This window comes from Seriola aureovittata, chromosome 22, assembly GCF_021018895.1.
Source record: "Seriola aureovittata isolate HTS-2021-v1 ecotype China chromosome 22, ASM2101889v1, whole genome shotgun sequence".
In the NCBI taxonomy this organism is placed as follows: domain Eukaryota; kingdom Metazoa; phylum Chordata; class Actinopteri; order Carangiformes; family Carangidae; genus Seriola; species Seriola aureovittata.
In genome coordinates, this window is record NC_079385.1 from 18106974 (window position 1) to 18133010 (window position 26037).

At 41.0% G+C, this 26037-nt stretch overlaps 2 protein-coding genes across 2 annotated transcripts; both read left to right on the plus strand.

Moving 5' to 3' along the window:
- The first annotated feature begins 229 nt into the window (after positions 1 to 229).
- Positions 230 to 22432, plus strand: fgd6 (FYVE, RhoGEF and PH domain containing 6). Its single transcript, XM_056367923.1, has 21 exons — positions 230 to 485; positions 2227 to 4252; positions 8419 to 8530; positions 10914 to 10981; positions 11108 to 11138; positions 14450 to 14601; positions 15549 to 15705; positions 16213 to 16300; positions 16955 to 17005; positions 17095 to 17153; positions 17242 to 17313; positions 17775 to 17843; positions 17973 to 18056; positions 18409 to 18488; positions 18928 to 19030; positions 19127 to 19270; positions 19365 to 19467; positions 19979 to 20073; positions 20165 to 20293; positions 20386 to 20534; positions 20720 to 22432. The coding sequence occupies exons 1-21, from the start codon at positions 476 to 478 to the stop codon at positions 20760 to 20762; spliced, it is 3825 nt and encodes a 1274-aa protein (XP_056223898.1). The 5' UTR covers positions 230 to 475; the 3' UTR covers positions 20763 to 22432.
- A 1460-nt stretch (positions 22433 to 23892) lies between these two features.
- On the plus strand, positions 23893 to 25157 carry ndufa12 (NADH:ubiquinone oxidoreductase subunit A12). Its single transcript, XM_056367771.1, has 4 exons — positions 23893 to 24043; positions 24483 to 24568; positions 24670 to 24757; positions 24888 to 25157. The coding sequence occupies exons 1-4, from the start codon at positions 23955 to 23957 to the stop codon at positions 25066 to 25068; spliced, it is 444 nt and encodes a 147-aa protein (XP_056223746.1). The 5' UTR covers positions 23893 to 23954; the 3' UTR covers positions 25069 to 25157.
- The last annotated feature ends 880 nt before the right edge of the window (positions 25158 to 26037 follow it).

Genomic DNA, 26037 nt, shown 5'->3' on the forward strand with positions numbered 1-26037 from the left:
AGTGGCACTATTTGACCTGTTGAGTCCACAGCATAGACTGAGTGTGCATGAGAAATATGGTGACATTTGAAAAATGGCTTAATGTTGTAAATGTACAGAATTTTTCATTGTAAATCAGAAACTTCACATTGAGTCAAAAATGTCATATTCCAACACCTGAAATACATCAGCTTCAGCAATTGATTTATTTTGAAAAGTGTAACCGGAAACGTGCTGTCTTGTTCTATCGTACTTGACACTATTGGGAAAAGCACCGTGGCCGAAAACTTCGGGAAAAATGAAAAAAGTAACAGGCGTAAGGACTTTATCCGTGCATCCGCTGGAGAGATAAGGAACAACAGCGATGGATCTGCATGTTTTCTCCGTGGAGCTGGTTTCAAACTGACAATGGTGTCGAAGGAGGAAAAAACGCAGATTTTCTCGCAATTCCATTGAAAGTAAATTTACTCATGGAGAAAGGAGCAAGTCGGGAGTCATGAGCACAGGTTTGTTTCGTGGGGGAGCTAAGTTAACTGAGCAAAATCCTGCTGAGGTTAGCTAAAACTAAATACAAACACTTTTTTATATTTTAAAGTTTAATCGCGAAAAACTCGAAACTCTCCACTTTGAGTGTTGTAACGGTCGATAGCATCCACTCTATTTTTACGCAGCCGCAGTTAATTACAGTTTTTCTTAATAACAGCTTTCAAAAAGATATAAAAGAGGACTCAGCCTCAGTTTCAGTGCTTTCTAAAAAAACGCCATTATAACTCACAATCAAAATTTTGCTTTTTCCGTTTGTTATTACAGCCACAGTTGCAGCTGGAGGGGGTTAAATCCTTTGTCTTAAAACATCTGTCCTGCTGTTGATGCAGCAACTCGGACTCGATAATAAGCTGCAAAATTAACATCTCATTTAAAACGGTTAACATTTGTGTGGATGAGGAGGGATGCCCTCAGTGAGTTCATTTTACCAAACTGGATATGTGCCATAGAGTTTTATGATTGTTTTTTTTTTCACGACATGAGCGGTTTCTGTTAGTTAGCGTCTTTTACGGCGAAAACATAAGGCCAAATTCCGCTTAGAAATCTGGCTGTTTAATGTTTCCTCTGTTACTGGTAGGCTTATAAATATCAGAAGACATAGTTTAATAACTTTGATTGTGTCTTTAGCATGTATTGGCAAATTCGGCTTATTAATAAACACCAAGTAAGAGCAGGGTAAAGTTGTAGATCCATTCCCCCCTGCTCACCACCGCCATCCTCGGTGAATTTTGCTGTAGGTTTTGGGTGAGTGAGGGGTGTACCACTTCTTAAAGCTGAACATTTCTAATAGAATATGTATCCCGAATTGAAAAGTGGCTCTCACTGAATAGAAATAAAGTTAATGACTGTCCCACCACTTCTGGATAATGGCTTTTATAAGCAGAATGACGTTATATTTATAGATTTTTTAAACGGAGTTCGGAGCGAGGTTCTGTCTGCACGGGCACAGCAGCGTGTATCGGGGGCACAGCGGTTTTTTTTTGGTTGTTGGCCTTTTCGGAAACATCCGCTCGATGACTCCACTTCTCGTGGTGTCGGCCAGCCAAGAGTTTCAGCGGAAAATATGGCCTGCGATGTCAGTTCACAGCTTTTTATTAGTGTAGAGACTCTTTTTTTTTTTTTCATTTCAACTTTATTTAAACAGGTTGATCCCAGTGAGACATGATTGTCTCATCAACTTCAAATATTCCCTCTTTTTTTTTTTTTTTTTTTTTTATAGTAAATATTTAGTGGTTAAGAGGAGAATACATTCAGTACAATAGAGTTTAGTGTAACTCAGTTCCAAGAACAGGAAGGAGGGCACCAATTTAATTGTGAATCAGAATTGAATAATCCAGTTAAACTTTGCTGTGAGAGATGTAAAATACAGATTATTCAGTAATTAGTTAGTTACTCTTTAATAAATACAAACAATTCAGAAGAGAAGATGTGAGTGACAAGACTAACGAAACAGGATGTTTGAGACCAACAGGCTGATTCTGATCCTTGGCTTTAATTCATACATTAGTCCCACCCTAACTTCTTCCCCTTTGACCCTGGAAGTGACCTTCTGACCCTGGTCTTACCCACAGTTTGCAGCTGTCTGTGCGTCTATTAGAAGAGGTGTGGTTGAAGCGTCCTGTATGCGCTGGATGATTCATTTTAAAGGAAGTTTGAGTGAATAATGTTTCTGTAATTCTCCTCCCTCTTCTCTACGTGCAGGTGTGAAGAAGCCTCCATTAGCTCCCAAACCTAAACTCCCTGGTACCACCAAACCCTCTCCCCCTCCCATCGCCCCCAAACCGGGACTCCTCACCCAGTCTTCAGTTGTCACCCAACCTTCCCCCGCCACTCTCAAGAGGACAAAACCGGCTGTTGCCCCTAAACCATGCATCCCCAAATCTGCAGCTTCTTCTCCGCCTGTTTCACCCCCACCACCCAAACCCCATGAAACCCTTATCCTCTCTCAGGAAGCTTTAGACGACAGCCTCTCACTTCTCAACTCCAAAAATGGGATTTTATCAGAGTCTAGCAAGTGTGAATCGGACTACATCATTCCCACCTGCTCCTGTGAGCTCCAGGACTGTTCCCAATGCCAGCGCCTTGAAAATGGAGGTGTAACTGAGCTTGGGAGCGATTTGCACGAAGATCTGCTGCAGAATGGGATTTCTACAGAGGGGTTCACCGGGACGAGGCCACGAGAGAAAGCAGAAAACCGGGAGGAGGGAGTCACTGTGGAGAAGGGTGAAGGCGGAGGGTTTAGCAAAAAGCCCAGGGATAAACCTCAAAGACAGAGACACCTGGACAGGGGGTCGGTAAACAAAGAGGCAGAGAGGACTGAGGAGCAGAGGGGGAAAGCTGCAGAGGCTGTAAAACATCAGGAAAGTGCAGAGCCTTATGTGTCCAAAGCGGATGTACACACTGACGACCAAAACACACGTTTAACAGACTCTAAGCCAGCCTGTGATGTTGCAGGCAGCATCATCGTCTTCTCAAGTATCACTCCTCAGGAGTTTCTTGCAGAATCCTTTCAGGTAGAATGCAGCAAAGCCTCTCCTACCAGGTTACACCCTGATATGCAGGTTCCTGCTGCCCCCAGTAAACCTCTCCCAGTCCCTCACCCGCGAAAACTTAAAAAGCCGGCCCTGGTGCGGCAGGACGGCGTGGAAGCCGGTGCCCAGGACCAGATGCGAGAGGCTGAGGCGAGACTGAGTCTGGCTGCTCTCAGCTCAGAGGGCGAGGAGCTCAAACAGGACATAAGTGACGACCCTTTACCCCAAAAAGACTCAGGTGTGGGAGACGATGAGCCAGACGCGCCCGTCCCCCCTCCACGACAGACCTCGCTGTCGCCTCGCCTCCACAGAACAGTCTACACACCCCACTCGCTTAACAAAAACACCTCACACTCCTTAGTCGTGCTCTCACAACCCGAATCAATGAAGAAAGAGGGCGAGGAGCACCGGGTGGACGAGGATGAGGAGGACGGGTACGGTGACTTTGAGCGGTACCCGATCACTCACAGCCTCCCCAAGCAGATCAAACTGGGCTGCCACCCTCCCCTGGCTAACTCCAGGAAAGCCTTCTCCGCCGAAGATCAGCCGTCGCCGAGGGCGCCACCTAGAAAACCTCAAAGACACAGCCTGCCAGCACCCCCTCCACCCTCCATCTGCCCTCCTGCACCGCCACATGCTAACACCCCCATGAGGGAACTGCCCGCGCCTCCTCAGGAGAAAACACCCTGGCGCTTCACCCGACCCTGCGTGACCTTCTTCAGCCGGCAGATCCCCACCAGGAGCAGCGTGCCGCCAAAAGGCCGAGCTCCGGCGCTGGGGGGCAAGCAGAGGGCGCAGTCCTTCTCTGCAGCCGACCTTGCAATGCGGGCCAACTCTCAAAAGAGGGGCCTCTCTTTCCGGAAGCTCCTGGAGCTCAGGCTGTCTGTCAAGATGCTGCCAAAGCTGCTGGCCAAGGGAGGGCAGTCCCTGGACTGTACCAGTGTGGAGTCAAACCGGGGGGAGAGAAGCCTGGAGCGGCCCAATAGCTGCATAGGGGAGGCTGATTTTTGTGGAGACGGTGGAGAGGGATCAGTGGAGTATGAGAACGTTCCTCTGTATGAGGAAATCCCCGAGTATATGAACCTGCCGTTTCACAGTGCGAGGCTGGGGTGGCCAAATGATCCGGATGCAGCAGATTCAGACATCTATGAAGTGCAGGATCCTTATCACAGATGCCAAGACCATGAATACGAGAGGTAAGGTATTGAAGCTTGAAGCAACTAATAATTATTTTTACTGATTAATATTCGATTCATATTATTAATATTTCTATTTTTTAATGAGTGTTTGTTGCATTTTATGCATCTATTAGAGGGATTAAAGTGGAGACAACACAAGCTGGATTCAAACCTGGAACATTGCCTTAACCTCTATCCCATCTCTCATTTGTTTTTATGGGTTATTAGTTAGTTAATAAGTGTAATGAAATGTCAGAAAATAGGTTGTTGTTGTCAGTCAAAATTCATAGTGACATGAAACACAGAAAAGCAGTAAAGTGTCATATTTATGAAGGCGGAAACTGCAGATTTCTTTTTTTAAATCGATCAACCATTAAACGAACCAATTAAACGTTTCAGCATTTCCTTGAATCGCCTTTCTAAGCAACAGGTGTCGTATCTAAAGGTGATTCATCATCTGAGTCAGAAAAGCCCCTCAGTGTAAATCGAAAAAAAAACTGCAAACACATCTGATTCACAGCCTTTATCAATGAAATGTCCCAGTTAAGAAAGAAAAGATGTTTTTATACCAAGTACAATGGCTGCTTGTGTTTGTGCATGTGAGAAAAACAGCCTGAAGGTTGATGCGGGCCGAGGTCCACAACACTTAACCCCTGCTGTCAGCCCGTTATTACAGGTGACCCGTAGCTCCAGTGTGGGAACCGTAGAGAGCGCGACAGGTTGCGCAGGTGACACGAGCGGCTTTTGTATTTACAAGAGTGTAAAAGTCAGCAGTTAGGCCAGTGGCATTGAATTTGAATAGAGCATTGATGTGCAGCAGGTCGGCCTGTTTTCCTGTGGGTTATTTTCAGTGGCCAGGACAGGAAATGTCTGAGAATCGCAGAAACGCCACACAGCTCTCTAGAACAGGGAAAATAAACCTCCAGCAACCACCAGCCTCCTCCTCCTTCTCCTTCTCCTCCTCAGCCCGCCCGCCCTCGCACTGTGTTTAGCCTCTTCCTAACCTCATCGCTCCAGTGTTCTCCTGTGTGTTTGTGAGAAAATGTGAAGTGAGTTCTGTTTTCATATTGAATGAATGAACAAAGAAGGAACCGAAGAGATGAAGTCACGAGACACATTGTAGGACAGTGAATAAAACAGGAATAAATAACATAAATTACAGTAACGTGAAAGAGACAGGACATGATTTATTTCAAGAGGAACAACTAGAGACAAAATCTCCCCCAGTGTTGAACAGGTTTTATGACATTGTAGATCTGGATTACAACCAAAATCTGTTCAGTTGATCTTGGCTCATATCAGACACTTACTGTTCACCCACTTTCATGGAAGTCTATTAAAATGTTTTCAATATTCTGCCAAATATTGTAAAGTCAGCCCTTTACTGAAGGTAAAACTGTACAGGTGGTTATGATTAATTCATTTTTCATGCATTTCTTTTCAATGAATTGATTAATCATCAAGGTCATAAAATGTTAACATCTTCAAATAGCTTGTTTTGTTCATTCAACACAATAGAAAACATTATTTTGGGCACTTGATGACAAGCTGGAACCCACACCATGTCTGCTTTGGAAATGTCACTACGAGAGCGGTGAGGGTGAACCAAAACATTAAACCAAAATAATGAGCTAGCAAAGGCTAAAAGTCGAGTGATAATTCTCGGTGGGGTTATCGCTACAGCTTACCCCGATTCACATTACATGCAACGATTTGATCCATTGGTAACATAGATATATTGATTATTGTACCTTTAAGTAGCTAGAACCGGAGAGTCTTTGGTATCTTGTTTGGGGAAAATGACAACGAACGGTTAACTGACTGTTTCAACACTGGTTCTCAATAATTAGTGTTAATGAAACAGTCAAGGGGCCACTACCGGCCCAATGACTCAACCACCTGGTCGCATTCGTGCCATTAAGATCCTACTGAGTCACTCAGTTCTTGATATTAGGCCCAGACTGTTGTGATGAGGAGCTGTTCCCATGATTAATGACACGGCTCCTGTCTTCTTTGCTCAAACTGTGGCACTACAAATTGTGAGGTCAAGGCCACGCGAGGTGACACTGATACACCAGTGTGAAATCAACCGTTAAAACTATTAAAATGCGCTCTGCTTCCTAATTCTGTCTGGTATGTGGAGTGGTTAGGAGGGTGTTTGTGTGTCAGAAAGAGGGAGCGAGTGAATCTGTAGTGTTTCCCAGGCATCTGAGCCTGTTAAGTTTATGTAAGTAGCCTCAGGCTGTAAACAAGTGGCGCTCTGTGCCGGACCCAGTGTGCTGGAATGCTCGACTATAGAGAAAAGCGTAAGGGAGGAAGAAGTTCAGGAAAAGGGAGGAAGAGCAAGCGTGAATTTTAGATTTTAGGCAAAAGAAACTGTCAAGAGGCTCGTGAGAAAAACATGGAAGTGGAGAGAGTGGGCAACTGCTGATGAGAGTGAGAGGAAATGGGAGAATTTTTCGAGTTCTGTCGTCTTTCCCGTCTAATATTTAGTCTGAGCCATCAGCCTCTTTGCCAAGGTAGAGCATCTACAAACCTCTGTACACAGATTCGTGCAGGAAAGGACAGAAACAAGGAGGAGCAGGCAAAATCAAAAGATGCATTAAGTCCCAGTTCTCTCAGTTAATCAGTCTTCAAAATCAGACAGCTTAATTCTACAGCAAAGACTATGAGCGAGATCAAAACATTAGTGACACACAAACTCATGTTGCTGCTTGTACTAACCTGGCAAACAACACTGTTTGTGGGTAGAGGCGAGCCAGCGTGCCGCCGTGCTGCCAGCAGCGGCATTTATAAAGACGCAGCACATGGAAATACAGGTTTTAATAGTGGATACGGCATAAAAACAATTAGGACTGGTTGATAAGGCTGAAATCAATATCACAATGTTGCTGTTCTTTTCTGATATTGATATGGTGATATCACATCATGACAAATATCCCTGAAATAACACACTGTACATTTGGAAAATTGATGTTCCTTGCAGTTTTCTACCATTAATCATTTCATTAGATGTGTGACTAATCATTATTTTCATCCCTGATATATTGACTGATTATTTTCTCAATCAATCAATGACTCGCTTGGTCAGCAAATTGTAAAAAAAAAAAAAAAAGTCCAAGGTGATGCAAGGTGACGTCTTAAAATGTCTGTGTCTGTGTTTATGATCTTCAGTCCAGAAATCCATTTATTACTATAGAAGACAAAGAAAACCTTCATTCGTAAAAATATGAATGTGAAATCATCATTTCAACCTCAATACCAAAGATGCAGAGTTAATAATACAGCAATATTAATAGTAATCAGGGCTGTAAGTAACAATTATTTTCATGATTAATTAAATGATTAAAGGTGAAGTTTCCAAATGTCTTGTTTTGTCTAACTGAATAATACTAATAGTAATAATAAAAATACATACAACAAATTATACACAAATAGAAATAATACATAAGACATCAGTGAAGTTTCTCATTGGAAATGAGTTAAAAAATGACTGAAATGATTGATTAGTTGTCAAAATAATTGCTCATAAACAAGAAATATAATTTTTTTGGGGGGGGGGGTGTTTGAACCCTGTGATCCAGATTTTTTTTTTTTTTTCAAGAGCAATTTCATTTTTGTGGGACAAAGATTTGTTTTATCTTTGTTTCCATTGTTCTTTGCTGGTGGCTGCTCCTCTAGTAAACTCTGCCCCTAACCGCTGCATCTGTCCCGCCTCCACTGTTGACTTTTTCTTTTGTGTCTTGTTTTAATCACAGTGTTGGTTTTATATTCTTTGGTTACAGTGGTTTGCGTCAGCAGTCTTGACGATCTTTAATCTCAGAAATGGGATTTTAAAAGTCAGTCGTCTTCAGTGAATGTTGAATTTACTCCTGTTGTTACAGTGTAATCAGTATTTTCCATTGTAAAAGATCTCCGAATGAGTTTTGGTTTCGTACCGACTCATGAGTGAAGGCTAATGTGTGTTCAATTAATCCCCCGTGTTGCACAAACCTTTACATGACACATTCTTTAATCTCTGTTTATCCAGGGAGGGTTTTCCTGAGCACACACTAATGCTCATGTGTCTCGTTCACACACTGAAACATTCCTCCTCGAGAAAAGCTGAACTCTGCCTCGTTGTCTCTGTCACGCTGTCTCTGTTTGTTGTGCTGAATGTGTGGTCTCTGTGTTTCGGTGAGCAGCGGCTGGCTGAGGCAGGACGTCCACTCTGAGGAGGAGGAGATCCACAGTTCAGATGAAGAGGACAACAGCTCAACCTCCAGCAAGGAGCACCTGGACGAGGCGGACAGACAGGTAATCACTTCCTGCTGTGTAATGTACGGGGGAATACACAGCAGTGGACTGTCTGACTATAAAGTCATAAAGTGATTAGAGATGTGTAACATTGAAACTGAAGCCTTTTCCAGTAGCTGATGTTTAAGCCGGGACCAAAACCAATAAAGATTTATTACATTTCTGTATCACCATGCTTCTAGTTTCCACTAGTGGAGTTTAACAACATCTGGTCAAACATCTGTGTTCTTACTTTTTGTGCAGCAGCTGCGTCCTTGAAGAAATGAACAGAAAATTAAATATCAGCTACTTTCAGTAACTGGACAGTAACTTAAAAACACTGAAACAGAAACTACTTATATTTAACTTTTAGTTAACAAATGAATCATATCACACCTGCTACTAATTATTATTTTTCTGGACATTTCCGGATTGTACGGTTATTGATTAAGCTTGAACGACCAGTAAAATTCCAGATCCCGAGGCGACATCTTGATTGCTTTGTCTGATCAACAGTTACGTTTACAAATACACAAAACAGATGAAGGCAGAAAATTATTACATCTAAGAGGCTGCCAAAATAGTTGATCAACTAACTGACTCTTCATTTCTATTCAAAATCATATCAGCTTTAATTTTGAAATCAGTTTTTAACTAATGAAATTATCGAGCATCATAGAAAAACAGTTTTTTCGAGCCTGTTCACAAACAGAAACAATTTTTGCATGAAATCTGGCGTCTGTCACATGAGTCTTGGGAACACTGAGAGTTCTGTAAAAGGAGAGATTGATTTCTGGTCTGACACGTTTTCTGATTTCAGTGTCAGACTTTTTATAGTGTAAGTGTAGTAGCAGCGTAGCCTGTTATGCTAGCAGAAGTCAATGCAAGATCTCCACTTGTTTGCAGAAAAGTGTCTCTTTCTAATCTCTAGTGTTTGATAGGAATACATTATTCAAAACATTTATACATATAATATAATATTGATTCAAGTACTGCACTCTATACTTCTACTCCACCGCACTTCAGAGGGGATTAATACACTTTAACTCCACTCCATTGTTTGACAGCTGGAGTTACTAATTACTTCATACATTAAGAATTTACACAACAAACCTATGATTGATTTATAAACATGACGCATTGTTATGGATTAAATTACCAGTATGATATAACATTATATAAGGTAATTAGAAAGTGGCTCCAACCACAAGAGCAGTCGAGTATCATTGAGTAACATTTTCTCTGAAGGTTTTTTATGGAGCATTTTTACACTGTTAATGTGACGTTTGCTTAAGTAGAGGCTCTTGAATACTTCCTCCTCCACTGTGTTGTAAACTTATTTAATGCACATGGTTCCAGCTGTCGCGGCTTGAGACCTTTTATAGCCAAACAATACCAATGTGCGCACGTATATGAGCTGTATGCAACCAAAGAGTGATGTTCCCTCCTGTGATTGGTCGTCCTACAGAGGCAAAAACGTCTTGTATTACACAAGAAACATGCAATGATTTGAAAAAATTAACAATGGCGTGCAACAGAAATGTTTTTTTCTTGTTAACCATCTTGCAACACTTGCATGCATCATTCCCAACCCCCCAGATTAAGTACCACTGCTTTAATGTGACTGCTTTCATTCACACTGGAGACTTGTGGAAAATACTGCAGAATTATTACAAGGTCCTCAGTGCGCAGATTGCCAGAGAAACTTTCTACGGAAAAATGACTCTGAGCTCCTTTTCAAACTTGACGTCAGCATATAAGTGGCCGAGCGATCGCAATGGACAACTCGTATCTCTGCCGCTGACTAAACTGCCACTGCAGCCGCAGGAGATTGTGTGCAAACATGCTGCCAAGGGTGTTCGTTGCCTGTCACAGCTTTCCAGAAGTGTGTGTGTGTGTTGAAAGAAGGTGGGGGGGATGGTGAGCAAACACAGAAGGGTTACAGGTTCAGGAATAGCACTCATTTCTTTTTCTTCCCTTCGTCCTGTGTGACCCTCTCCATGATACTGTCAGCACCTGTGTCTGATGCCCCTCGAAGCTCCAGGGTATCACAAATACAGGCTCCGATAGGACCAGTGGGACATTTCAGTCAAGTGGGGGCCAAGGCCGCCGTCCAAATTAAGTCATTGAGCGACCGCCCCATTACCATTCACCAACACACTCCATCAGAGGGACACAGGGAGGGGACAGAGAAAGGTTGCTGCTCTACTTTCAGGCCCGAACGAGCTGTTGTTGTGGAGGCTGTAAACTCAGCCCTGATGGTTTTAAACACAGACGCAGGATCCAGTGATCATGGTGATTTGCAGTGAGCCTGTGAGTGAACTGCGACGTGTTTTGGTAAGGTTAGCTAGGTGTTTGTATCTCTGTGGCGTCGTCTGACTGTTTGTGTTTCTGCTCTTTCAAGCAAGAGGACGAGATGAAGAGGAAGAAGGTGGTGCACATCGCCCAGGAGATTATGAGCTCGGAGAAAGTGTGAGTGTTTTAACAATGAACCGGCGACACATTGTGGCGCTCTTTAAGTAGCATCTGTGCTGAAAAAGCCCATATGTGATGTAAGGTGTGGTTGTCTAACTGATGTATTTTCTGCTCTTTCATCAGGTTTGTGGACGTCCTGAAGCTTCTTCACATAGTAAGTGCCTCATTTACTCCAGACTTTTATTTAAGAAACATTTTCATAAAGTGCTGATTCAGCAACTGTGGAAAAACAGAGCCTAACATAAAGTTTCGTGACCCTCACAAACACTAACACTGAGAGTGTTTTGAATGGTGATCAAAGCTTTTCTTCCCGAGGATGGACATGAATTAATGAGCTCTTGGCTGACTCAAGTGCCCGTGCAACAACTGAATAATGCAGTTATTCCACAGCTGAGGCTTTTAAAGCTGCTGTGTTGGAGGGTTTCTGGTTTCCCCGGGTGGGTGGCAGCGTGGGCAGGTAAACGCATTGCTGCAACCAGGGAGACGCCACTTTGATCAGTCGCATTACAAGGAACACTGTCAGACAAGTGTGTGGGTTTTTTTTTTTTTATATGCAAGGGAAAAGGGCAGATGAGTAATTGAGAAGTTGAGTGTTGAGTTCTGTTGAGATGAGCTGTGTACTTTTCCTGGTGAGTTTAGATTCCAAAAAGTTTGTTTTTGTAGAAAACTTTTCAGCAGACTAGCGAGGAACAGGTTCTTTCAGCAACATATGTACTGGGTCATACCTTATATTCACACATACAGGCAGCTCTTTCCAGTATTTTACATATTATTTATATCATAGTTATAAGACAAAAGTCAATTTCTACATCTAGTTTATTACTAAAAACAAAGTAATTAACTTAATACTACACTGCCTGGATGGTATCCAAAAGTATTAAAAAAGAGATGAGGGCTTATTTAGAGATTATTCAATCCATTAATATAGTAATAATGTGGTCTGTGAAGCATCAAGAAACAGTAAAAACCTCCATCACAATGTCCTGGAGTCTATTGGCATCATCAAATGTCTTGTTTGGTCCAACTCAACATCCAAAATATTAAATTTACTTTTAATGGACGACCAAGAAAAGCAGCAAACCCCAGATTGCCTCAGTAAAAGCCCATAAACTATAAAAATGGTCAGTCATCGTCGAGAAATGTTTAAAAAGCGACTTTAACTGCACTGAGAAGGGTGATGTCGACAAGAATCCTAATCCCAATCATTTCATACCTTTATCTTTAAATATTTCCCTGACAACTGAGAGATTCTGTGCTAAAGAAATATGCTGAAACGCTCATAATGTTCATAATGTTGCTCCTTTGTTTTGAATGACGGAGAGACAAACCAGAACCATGTGACTGCATGATGACTGGGTGTTGTAAGTCTTTTTAGGGGAAGCACATGGAAAAATATTAAACTCAATTAAACCTTCATAGTAAAATGAACAAAATCAGGTCAGTTCTGTGATTCCTCATGTCAGCGGTAGATTTTAGGCTCCGTGTACATTTACTATTCCTGAAAATGCACTGGAGGTACATAAAACTGACTTTTACATTTACACAGGAACGTGAACTTTTCCATTTAAGAAATTGACTCATGAGCTTTTTCTCGCAGTATCATCAATATACCAGAGTAGTGCTGCAACAAATGATTATTTTCATTATTGATCAGTCTGACATTTATTTATTTTTATTCATATATTAATTGTTTTGTCTTTAAAATGTCAGCAATTAGTGAAAAATGCCCAGAGACCAAAGAAAAATCCTCACATTTTAGAAGCTGGAACTTGAGAATGATTATTGATTATTGAGCTGATTCAGCTGAATGTTGGACCTCTTGTTTATCTCTGTTAGGTGTAACATTGGCTGGAAAGCTGTATGTGTGTTTATGTACAGGCGAATCCCAGCTCAGAGGGTTCAGACAACCCACACTGAGAGGTCGAAGGTCAAGGGTCCACCTGTCTGGGCGCCTCAGACGTGGCTTTAGTGAAACCAACCACAGGATTAGTAGAAAACGTCGTCCTGCGGTTGACGGGGGGGGGAGGGCGAGGCGCGCAGCTCTGTCCAAGAAAAGAGGTCAGATCGCATTCTTGTGTGTCCGCGGACGGCCCGGCCGAGCAGCAGCTGCTTCCTCAGGCCACAGAGACGACCTCCAGACACACACACATGCCTTAGATAATCCTCTCTGAGTGTGAGTGTGTGTGTGTGTGTGCGCATGTGTGCACAGTATGTATTATATGTGTGCAGGTGGGTGCGTGGGTTGCTGCGAGTCATCCACTTGATGTGTTTACATTTTTTTGTCTCGTTTGAAGTTTATTCTTGTGTGTGTTTGTGTGTTTGTGTGTGTGTGTGTGTGTGTGTGTGTGTTTGTGTGTGTTGTGAATATTAAGATGGTGGTTTGTCAGTTTACCTGGACTGAAGGGGACATGTTTTCTTTTCTCCCTGTTGTAATCTTTGAGTCAGGAGCTAAACTGCGGCCCATAAAAGTCCACAAAAGCTAGTTTCATAAGTGCACGATAATGTATCTTCATGTTTTATTTTATGTCGCTAAACTAAAATCTCGAATGGCAGGAACCAGAGGATTGTTCATTAGATCGTCAGTTCCTAATAAAAAACAATTACATTCAGAAACATTCAGATTTCAAAGAATATTTCTAAACTGTCCCAATGTTTCCAGGGAATGTTGTTGACATAAGGACACTCTACACACATGTAAGGGCTTGGACACTTCATTGGTTGATGATTACATCAAAAAAATGTTCATGCTCGTAATGGTTGCATTAACAGTCAGCTATTGGTGCATCACACTGTATTTTAAGAAATACATTAATATACACTGTTGATGTTATTTACAAAGCTCAATTTAAAATAACCGATAAACTAAATATCATATTATTATTTTATTTATTTATTCATAAAGCACAATAAGGTGCAAGATGAACAATTATGTGTAAAAGGCTGTGTAGAAGAATCTATATAAAAAAAGCTAAAGTGTGACTGTCGTCTGTCATCAGGCTAAACGAACTCTGCCTCGTCACCTAAGAGTTAAAGTTCCAGCACATTTGACCAGTATGAGTGTAAATGTGTGAGTGTTTGAGTGTGTGTGTGTGTGTGTGTGTGTGTGTGTGTGTGTGTGTGTGTGTGTGTGTGTGTTAGGACACTGGGATCCTGCATGGCCTCCCTGCTTCCTTCCAGGTGGATGTATGTGTTGGCGCACTGGACAAAGTCAAGAGCGCTGACTCAGCCGTGTGTGTGTGTGTGTGTGTGTGTGTGTGTGTGTGTGTGTGTGTGTGTGAGTGAGTGTGTCATGAAATACGTGCAGAGGAGTGGGGGAGGCAGTTTATGAGGTGATAACCAGGTGTTCCTGTTCAGCTGCAATACAGTATGTCATCACCCCACCCTGTGTGTATGTGTATGTGTGTGTGTATGTGTATATGTGTGTATATAATTTAATCGCAGGACTAATCTTGTGCGTCTCTTTAGGACTTTCGGGATGCTGTTGCCAAGGCAACCCGTCAGAATGGGAAGCCGGTGGTGGATGAGCGGATCCTCAATCAGATCCTGTATTACCTTCCACAACTGTACCAGCTCAACAGAGACCTGCAGAGAGAGCTGGAGGAGAGAGTGGCACACTGGTACACACACACACACACACACACACAACACACACACACACACACACACACACATAACCATAACACTTCTTTAGTTGATGTATTTAACATTTATTTATTACAAAGAGGATCTTACTCTGTAGTTTTGGCTTTAACAACTTTATTACTGAAATCTGGGACAAAGTTGAGAATGAGGTCATGAGGTAAAGCAGTACACGGTCACATGACCAGTTTTCATGCTGTAAACAAATTCACAGCTTTATCATATGATCTAAACTCCTTGTAAGGCAATAAAAAATAAAGGTGTGTGCTGAAGTTATTGTCCTAACTGTCTGTTGTGTAGGTCAGATGTTAGATTCTGCAGTGAATACTGTTTTTATATATGAACAGTTTTACCACGCAGAGAAAACAGTGCTTCTACTTTCTCTTCCATATCAGTGTTTAATAAAATTATATTTTCAATGGGGATTTGTTTACTACCTAACTAAAGTTGTTAGCTTATGAGATGATGGATTTCTTCCCTCTCTTAGTGAAAGGAGTATCCCACCTTTTCACTATTGCACTTACATAGCGTTTGAGGACGGATAAAAAAAAAGAAAAGTTGCAACAGCAGAGTGCTCCATTATTATATACAAATGTCATCACAGGCTGTTTTGTACCTACTTTGTTTAACTGAACTTAATTTGTAAAATCAGTGAAGTAGCCCTTTAATTTATCCCCGAGTTACCTCGGTAAGTAGTAGGTTGAATGGTGATTCAGTCACATAAAAATAACTTCAAAGGGGAAAATAATGCTGCTCTGCAAATGTACTAATGTTGTTTGAACTCATTTGACTCTTGATAATCTCCACCTGGAGTTCATTACTTCATTTACCTCCTCATTTTCCACTGATTGCTACTCGCTCTCAAAACACATTCAGTTTTGTTTTGTTTTTGAAGGGAACTGTTTTGATGTCCGTCTGGTTACAGGAGCGACCACCAGAGGCTGTCGGACATCTTTGTCCAGAAAGGTCCTTACCTGAAGATGTACTCCACCTACATCCGTCAGTTCGACAACAACGTGGCGCTGTTAGACGAACAGTGCAGGAAAAACCCAGCGTTCGCCGCCATCGTCCGAGAGTTTGAGGTACAGGATTGTGTCTGTGTGGATTTCTTTGTTGTTTTGTGTGTTTTTTTGCAGTAGAACTATAGTTAATTTTATTGCATTATTGTTAATTAGGGCTGCAGCCAGCAATTATCTTCATTACTGAATGTTTTATCTTCTTCTAAAGTAATTGATTAATTGATAAATGCAAGTAAACAGCAAATTTAGTTTTTCTATGTATCTAAATTTACATTTATCATTTTCTGCCAAACAGCTAATCATTTAATCGACTAATTATATCAGCTCCATTTATGTTATATAATGTTCAGGGTCCTTTAAACCTTCAGAAGAACACGAGGCATTTAGAGATTCTGTGGAAAAGTTATCTGCAGCTTTAATCCAGAATCGTCTCTATCAGTAGCAGCCATCAAAAATGCAACTGTTACCCCGAGCACTGAATTGTGAAACTTCACTGTCTGTGCTTGTGTGTGTTTGTGTGGGTTTCTGCAACAGTGCGTGAAAACAACTTGCGTGTTTGTTTTGTCTCAGATGAGTCCGAGATGCGCCAGCCTGGCTCTGAAACACTACCTGCTGAAACCAGTGCAGAGGATCCCTCAGTACCAGCTGCTGCTCACAGGTACCAACGCCCTGACACACATTCCCTCCCCGCTCCGCTCTGTTCTGCAAACCATCGCTGAGGGTCAAGGCTTTATTGGATTATGGAACCTCTTTTTTTGGCAGCATGTGAATGAAACTTGGACCGAGGTCGAGTCTTTCTGTTTTGGCTCCCTTCAGGTTTTGGTGCTTTACTGACACCTGGTGGACAATCACAGCAACAGAAACCTGTGGAGTAGCTCTGTTTGACATCAGGGACAAATCCTGCATGTTTGTTTTTATTAAGAATTCTTAGAACAAATATTTCCTCTCATGCATATTCTGCACAATATCAACATTTTTCTTTTGAAAATTAAAAGAATAAATTGCAAAAAGTGATTTAGAAATGTGTATTACATGTCCTTTATGTCATTTCTAGCTACATAGAAAATTCCTAGTGGTGTTATTATGCAGCATGTGATCTCTGATTGTGGCAGCTGACATTTGTGTCTGTATATATCACCTGTTTTTTGTTCACATGGACGTCTGCCTGAAAAATACCTTACCTTCAATACCAATACCTTCTTCTGACAGCCACTCCTTTTTTTTTGTTCTGTACCTGCTCCCATCTGGGGCTGGATGTGCTCACTGCACACCTTTGAAACCTCTTCTCTCCTTCTCCTTCTCTCTTTCCCAGATTATCTGAAGAACCTCCCGGAGGACTCGGAGGATTATAAAGACACACAAGGTGAGACACAAGACAAGACTCACTGTCGGTGTCTACCAGGATCATTACAGAACCAAATACAAACCTCTTTTTCTTTGCTGTCCACCCAGCTGCCCTCAGCATAGTGAAGGAAGTGGCCAACCATGCTAATGACATCATGAAACAAGGGGTAAGAGCAGCTCGCTTTAAAACATTAGCCCTGATGGTCTTGCTTTAGTCTCGTGTTTCTCCTCACCTCTCTGATGTGGTTTTCTCAGGACAACTTTCAGAAGCTGATGCAGATCCAGTACAGTCTCAACGGTCACCATGAGATCGTGCAGCCAGGCAGAGTAAGTCACAAAATTCCCGCCAAAAACCAAAGTTCTCACACACGTGTAAATTCTGTCAAAAGACTGACAAATACCAGTGTTAATGAAATCTTTTTAAATGTCTTTCCTTTGCCTCTGTTGAACAGATACGATGCAAAACGCTGCCAGTTGCATCTGAATTGCAAAACATATATATAAAACATCATAACCATAATCTTGAAGACATTACAAAGTCTTAACTGCCTCCGCCGCCTCTCACTTTGTGTTGTCGCTGTCGTTAACAATGCTGCATGTTCTCAGTGAGGCTAATGCACCTTATTCAGGAAATACTAACATAATGGTCGTAACTGTGTGTCATAAAAAGTCACCGTTCAGGCTCTAGTCTCAGTTTGTAGTGTTATATTTAATCTATTTATCTATTTATTTAAGCGTATAGTGATTTAAATTCCGCCTGTTTAGACCAATCGTGTCCATATTTGCAGGTGTTTCTGAAGGAGGGCACTCTGATGAAACTGTCCAGGAAAGTCATGCAGCCACGGATGTTTTTTCTGGTGAGCTAAATAAATTTCCTGGAAACTTGTCTATGACCTCGTGCAGCTTATGTCATATTTTTCTTTTCCATTTGTCTTTCCTGTATTTCCTTTTAATTTCTGAAGGTTTCTGTGTCTTTGTTTGTCCAGTTTAATGACGCACTCATGTACACCACTCCGGTCCAGTCTGGCCAGTATAAACTCAACAGTGTCCTCTCTCTGGCTGGGATGAAGGTTAGAGACACACTGTCTTATCTTTTCTTTATTTTTCTTCATGTGCACTGATTGTTCTTATTCTTACTGACTTTTTGTTTCAGTTTGGAGCCAAAAGTCTAATTTTTTTCATGTTAAATGTTCTTCTTTATTTATTGTCTATATTAAAATTACATATTTCAATTTTTTTCATAGTTTCTGCTCAACTATTGTTTGTTTTTAATTCCCACTCCTATAAATTTCTTCGTGTTTATCTACGCTGGAACACTGAAATGAATTATTGATGTGTTGCGGCTGAGTTTCACAGCAACAGTCTTTCAACATTTTCATTGGTGGTAGTTTGTTATTTATGGATTCCTGGTGTGTTTCCCAGGTGAGTAAGCCCAGCCAGGAGGCCTATCAGAACGAGCTGAACATTGAAAGTGTTGAACGCTCCTTCATCCTTTCTGCCAGGTCAGTACTTCTTCTCAAGCACCTGGCAGTTACATAATATTTACCTCACAAAGAATTACTTTATATTTTAGGTCTCAACTGGACAAATTTATGAATTTGTAACATCTGTACACCCATCATTTGTATAATGTCTTTATTTTTACCAAATGTCTTCTTTCTCTTTACACCCTAACACCACAACTTTTTTATTTATTTAATTATTTGGATTGATTATGTTTCTCTGTTTGATATTTTATGTATGAGGTTTTTACTTATTTATGTTTTTGTATTTAATTTAATTTTCTTTTCTTGTCTTTATGTATATATATATGTATATATATATATATATATATCTATATATAGAGAGAGAGATATATATATTTCACATCAGGCACTATAAATATTTATACTGCGTGGTGTTTGCTGTAGCTGAGGGTTCTGATGTATCTTGTGTTTGCAGTTCGGCTACAGAGAGAGACGAGTGGCTGGAGGCCATCGCCAAGGCCATAGACGACTACACGAAGAAGAAAATCACATTTATATCAAGTCGAAGTCAGGAGGAGGTAAAACTATAAATCTTTTTGGGTGTACGTCAAGTGCTTTGTGGATTATTTCACCCTGTATCCATCCATGTTCACCCTCTGTGTCTCTGCCATCAGGCTGAGGGTGTTGTTGACAGCGGAGCCCCGTTAGGTTCGAAGGCTCCCATCTGGATCCCAGACCTGAGGGCCACCATGTGCATGATCTGTACCTGCGAGTTCACCCTCACCTGGAGGAGGCATCACTGTCGCGCCTGTGGAAAGGTCTGTACCGCTGTGAGCACCGCTGCTCCTGCACAACATTGTACGTTTCATCCTCTTCTAATGGCTCTTATGTGTGTGTGTGTGGGTGTGGCAGGTGGTGTGTCAGGCATGCTCTGCTAATAAGTACTACCTGGAGTACTTGAAGAACCAGCCAGCACGTGTGTGTGATCACTGCTTTGCCAAGCTACAGGAGAACAGTAAGTAAACAGGGATTTCAGTGATGAATCTGGTGATAATCAATTTTTGTCTTATTGTCAATAAATCCCACGAAAAGAATAAAACCAATAAAGACTGATATATCCTACTCCTCCACTGTTTCCTAAAGCTGTTAAAGACACATCAGGTGCCTTCATCATCATGAACACACACACTGTAGTTTATCTGGACTCCTGTTGTCCCCAATACTCACTAGAGCAGCAAATGTGGATTAATCAGCCCAGAAAACAGTCCCCAACAAATGGACTACTTCCTCTAATTTGAAAAAACTACAGTTCCCAAGTGTTAAAGGAAATTATTTACACTTTTAAAAGTGTATTTGCGATAGATTTGTAAATACTTACATCTTCAGTACGAATTAATGGGCTCACAGCTGAGTGACACAGACAGAAAGCATAACACCCAACTGTATAAATATATCATTTAAAATGATACAGATTATAACATATACCATATGTTTTTTGATCTATTTACTGATTATTTTCTTTTTAGGTGACCGCTGCGCCTCAACATCAGTTTCTCCCATCAAATCTGGAGCTTTCTCCTTCACTAGGAAACAGAAGAAGATTCCTGCTGCACTAAAAGAGGTGAGGAATACTAATAAGCACTTTATTTATTTTGTATCTTTGATGCAGCAAGGACGTGTGGAGGTTTATTGTTCTCATGTCGTTCTTGCAGGTTTCTGCCAACACGGAGAACTCGTCCATGAGCGGCTACTTAAACAGGTCAAAAGGCAACAAGAAGCAGTGGAAGAGGCTGTGGTTTGTCATTAAGAACAAAGTCCTGTACACCTACGCTGCCAGCGAGGTACTCCTTCTGTTTAATCTGCTGTCTTCTCTAAACTCTGTGTAGCTTTTTTTTTCGCCTTTTTTGGTTGAATCGTGTATTTCTCCCTGAAGGACGTAGCAGCGTTGGAGAGTCAACCCCTGCTGGGTTTCTTCCTGAGGGAGGAGAAGAACGGGCCGGCTCAGAAGCTGCAGTTCAAACTGTATCACAAAAACACGCTGTTTTACATCTTTAAAGCTGACGACATCCCCACTGCACAGAGGTAACTTATAGTTGTGAACATTAAGATTTTAGTCCCGGTGGGTTTGGTAACACATGTGGTCACCATGGTAACAGCTAGTGCAGTTTAACAGTACTGTAAAACAGTGGTTGAGAACAGAACATGTTCGTTTGAATGCGTTTTTCCCCTGGGAGCTCATTTTCTGTTTTTGTCCTTTCGTCCTGAAGATGGATCGAAGCCTTCCAAGAGGCAATGATCCTGGAACAGTAATCGCCTTTTCAGCAGTGAAGTCACATCACAGCCCCGGAGCCAGTTGAAAGACAACTTACGACCCCTGACTGATCTCAGGTCAGGGGTCACCAGCTCAGGAAGGACTCCGGATGGACTGTTTTACTTTAAACAGAAACCAACTGCAGAACAACAGACTGCGCTTCCCTCAAAGAACTGGATACTGTTTCTCTAAACTTACTTTCTACCAACAACCGCTACTGATGCTCAGCGCCGCCGGCTGAGGTCAGAGCTAATGGTGAGCTGCAGCTGTGGGTCAAAGGTCAAGTCCAGAAGCATGTGTGTGGAAGTGAGACCAAACAGTTGTCAGGGCCGTTTAAAGCCCTCGAAAATCCGAGAAAGTCTGAAGTCTCAGGATGATTTTTTAAAAGCAAATGAATGAAGGAATCACTTTAGTGTAAAATATATAAAACTGTCCGCCTTCATTCAAGCACGTTGATATTGGCTACCTACAGTTTAGACGAAATCTAAAGTTAATAACACACAAAAACACACACACGTCATAAAATATTCAAAATGATAAGATGCTGATGATGTAACAAGGTGGGATTTTACTGTGAAAATCAGGCTTGAAGTTAATATTCTGCTCTGTAGGTTGATCTCTCTGGTTAAGAGATTTTACTCCGTACTATATTTTTAGATTTAAAACACCAAACATTAAAATCATGGGATTAAAAAAAAAAAAAAAAAACAACATCCTGGAGAAAACTGGAAATATCATGAATAATGTAGATATTCTTCTTACAGTTAAATGTAGTTTTGCCACGTTAGAGATGATTAATGGGTAAAACTGTGTATATGGACATAAAAGAGCAACAGTGACCTTTTTTTATATCAAAGCCAAGAGCTAATATTTATAAAATACGAAGATTTATTGTTTGAAAAGCACAGGCTGCCACTTATTTTGGGAGTCAGGGTTTGTGAGGAAATACGTTTCCATCGAAAACATTATTTTTTTTAAATTTAAAAGAGAACTGCTTCAAGAAAAGGGGCTTTTTTTATGAGCAAATACTGTGGGAAGTATGCATGAACTATATTTTCAAAGGAAACGCTCAAAAGAAAAGAAAACATTTAGAATTTTGATGCTTGTTTCCGCAGACATTGTGCCTTATATCTCCTGTTCTGAGATGAATTTGCGATAATATAGATGCTCTGTTTGAAATTCGTCACTAAACGAGGAGAAACTGAAGCATCCAGTTCGCACGACTACTCACTTTGTAGCCAGGGTACTTGAGGTTTGTAGTTTTAAAAACAGTAATTTTTTTTTAGGTGTGTTTCTTCCTGGTTAGGTTTCCAATACGTTGCACTACTCCATCATGGCAAATGAGTTGATACCACAGTTAAATAAACCCAAATCCTACTTTCTTTTTAGTGAAGACATAAAACGGATAATACTGTCATTAGAGCTCTTTGGCTGCTGTTGGCGTACAGTGTCATTTGTGCATCACTGAGATTTGGACAGGTGAGGTGTAAATCTGCAGGAGCCTGGTCGAAGAATGCAAGTCAGGAGCTACAAAGCATGCGCTTCTTCATGATTGTACATTAACATTTGTAAACATGCACTCTATCAGAGTTAGAGTCTCCTATAAACAATGTTTCTAAACTGTCAGGCAACAGTTTTTAATAAAATAAAAAATATATATATAAATATACACCCTGTCCTCCTGTGTTAATTTCCTGTTTTGTTATTTCAAAGGATGAAAGGCAGAGAGCTGTGCAGACTGCACATAATCACAAACCACTGTCACCACTTAATTGCAGAGTGCAGACAGATGCATGTGGGAGGCAGGAGTTGCGTCTGTGTGCATTAGGTCTGGGTGAAGTCTGGGTCTTTCTTTGAGCTGGCGATCCAGTTGAAGAGATAAGGCAGTTTTATGAGTGAGTCATGATGCCAAAGCTCTGCATTTTACTGTGGCTTTATGCTCTATTTCCCCTGTATCTCCCTCGGCAGTGACACTGGACTGTGTTAGATCCACTCTCGTGGGCAGTGGAGAGAGGCAGCGCATTGAGAAACGGTCCTTTAATTAAAAAACATGAGTTCAAGTCTGTGTCAGGAAACATCGACTCTGCTGAAGTGTCCTCGAGGAAGCTACTCAATTTAACAGAGCTGCGTGCTGAATTTTCATTTTCCACTTTAAATACTATATCGCTGTCAACATGTATTATGTGTGGGTTATGCTGTGAAGGATTTGAAACGGTATAGAAACTGAACATGGAGAATTTGTAGATTACAAGGCAGATTTTAAATGTTCAGGTAAATCTTATGCTGTAATTTATTATAATTTTTCATCTTCTATGCATCTGAAATCTGAGATATTATTTTACTGTGGACAAATGCACATAACATACACATACATTTAAACACAGTTAGTTTATCATGATTTCTATTATGATTTATACATAACCATGAAAAATCCATAGATTTAAGCAGATGTACTTCAACTTTTGACTTATGGCCTGTGTATCCAACAGTATATACAGTAATATGGCTTTAACTGTAAAAGGGAATCATTTATAAATACATGATCATGACCTCAAAAGCCTGAGAGATCAATACTAACTAATACTAATACTATGCAGGTACAGGCAATCAAAGCATCGTGAAAGCACATAGGCATTAAACGTCTGCTGTGTGTTTATGATAATATATTATAATGCAGAGCAATCAAGTGGCATTAGTATGTGTCGTGGTAAATGTAAATGTCTAGATATATTTTAGTTGTACTTTATTTATAAACATAATTAATTGATTAAAAAAGGAATGTGCTGTGGGATAACAAAAAATAATTAATATTTATATTTTATTATTGTTTAATATAATATTAATTATTAGTAATTGGTGTGGATTTTAAGGTCTGAAAAATACAGTTTTTCTGAATTAACGACATAATTGTCTCATTATTTCAGAAAAACAGGATTTATTTTTATTCTATTTTTTTAGAGAGAAGTTTAAAAAATGATGTTTTTCTGAATTAACGAGATAATTATGTCGTTAATCCAGAAAAACAAAGCAGATTTTCTTTTTCTCTACGTGAATGCATCACGCTTCTGTATATTACACTTACAGTACACAATTGTTATTTTTTTTTAGGTGGAACCAACGGCTTCCTTCGGTACGACACGGACCTTTTCATAACGCAGCACAGTCCGTCTCCGTTAACCTTCCGTCTCAAAATGGCGGAGTATGCGAACATTGTCCGAAGGGCTTTGGGGCAAATAGGAGGTCACGGTGGAGTCCGAGGTTTTCTCCTGCAGTTATTCAGGTCAGTTACAGAAAGTGTGTTTGTTGTCTGTGTTTAAGTATCGATGATGTCTGAGAAACGTTGCACGAGACAGAAAACAGAAGCGTGACACGGGGTTTCTCCTCAGAGCTAAGTTAGCATGTTGACAGCTAACCCAGCTGGCAAACGTTGATAAGGATTTTATATATAAAAGTAGCTTTAATCTATATATACTTGATGATTTTAACGTGTAAGACATCTGGATGACACGTGACATCTGTACACCTTTTTTGCTGTTAAATGAAAGTAACGTTAAGCCAAACTATAAATCAAAACTCGCTGACTTTGAAAGTCAACGCTTGAGTTTACTTAATTTAAACTCACTGAAGATCAATTCGGCTTATAGGTGATTCACACACCTGCGTCACTGAGTGTGTGATAAACGGGACTGCTGACGTCACTGTTACCGTTTTATTGGCAGAGTGAATGATGTGAAGACAGGAGCTCTGATCGGGGTGGATAAATATGGGAACAAATACTATGAGGACAAGAAGCACTACTTCTTTGGTGAGTAGGCTTCATGACACTTTTATATCAAATCTACTGCAGATAAATAATCAGAGAATTGACACAATACAAAAAATAAAAAATGCTTGTTTTTGTCTCAGGGCGTCACCGTTGGGTGATCTACACCACAGAGATGAACGGAAAGAACACCTTGTGGGAGGTGGACGGCAGCATGGTGCCCGCTGAATGGTACAACCTTTAGTTTATTATAGAAATAAAATACAAAAAAATTATATAAATACACAACAATTGAAGTCTGGGGGGGGGGGGGGGGATAAAATCCTGTGTCACCTTCTCTCTTCTCACGTTTATCCTTCAGGCATCGCTGGCTGCACTGTATCACAGACGACCCCCCCACCACACACCCACCGGAGCCCAAGAAGTTCCTGGCCGAGGTCCACCAGTTCAACGTGAGCGGCAGCGCCCAGCAGTACGTGCCCTACTCCACCACCCGCAAGAAGATCCACGAGTGGGTTCCACCCAAAGCCGGAGCTCAGTGAACTCTGACTGCACATGTTAATATCCACGCTGTAAATTATGGTTTCCTGCCAATATGTCCGACCTGTCCTGAATAAAATCTCTACACAGATGTTTATGATGGCGGTCCTTACATGAAGCTTTCTCTGGCAGAGGCAGTGTTCCTCACAGGTACAGAAGTGATTGATGATGGATTAACCTCATTTCTGATTAATCTCCACAACCAAATTGGATCTACAGGTGGACCCACTTCTTTTTAAATTCTAGAGAAGATCTCTGTGTTTGCAAAGATATGAAATGTGTCAGGTTGAATTTTGGGGAAATGTGTCTAAAGGATGCAGAAGACATTTGGAATATTTGCATTTGATAAATTAAAAAAACACTTGAACTCCTTGTAAATTTCATAAAGAGTCGAACAAGATCTTCAATATATTTAATGATACTGACGGACGAGATTGGAGGAAGTTGATCGGGTCCTTTCCATACAACAACCATTTCAGCCTTAGTTACTTCAGCTCCTGCTCAGCTACAGGGCTGCAAATATCAATTATTTTCATTATTGATTGATCTACCTGTTGCTTTGTGAATAAAATCTGACAAAATAGTGAAAAATGCTGATGAAAATTTCCAAATCTCATTATTTCCCCACATTTAAGAAGCTAACATCAGAGAATGTTTGACCACTTTGGTGGCAAATGACTGATCGATCATAAAGCCATTGATTTTCTGACTGAATCGACCACTTGTCTTATTATTATAGCAACAGCGCCTGAAAATCGTCTGAAACAGCGTGTCAATGTCACATTAGAAGTTCAGTTCCTCTTCTTCTTCTGTGGTGTGTGTAACACAAAGACACTGCATCATATCATCCAGTACCACATGTCAGTGAGCTGTTCTCCCTGAGCCCCGTGTGGCTGTTAATCACTGCAGGATTATGCTGAGCTGAGGGGAAGTTGCAACATGCAGCATTTCACACCGAGGTGCGAAGAGAT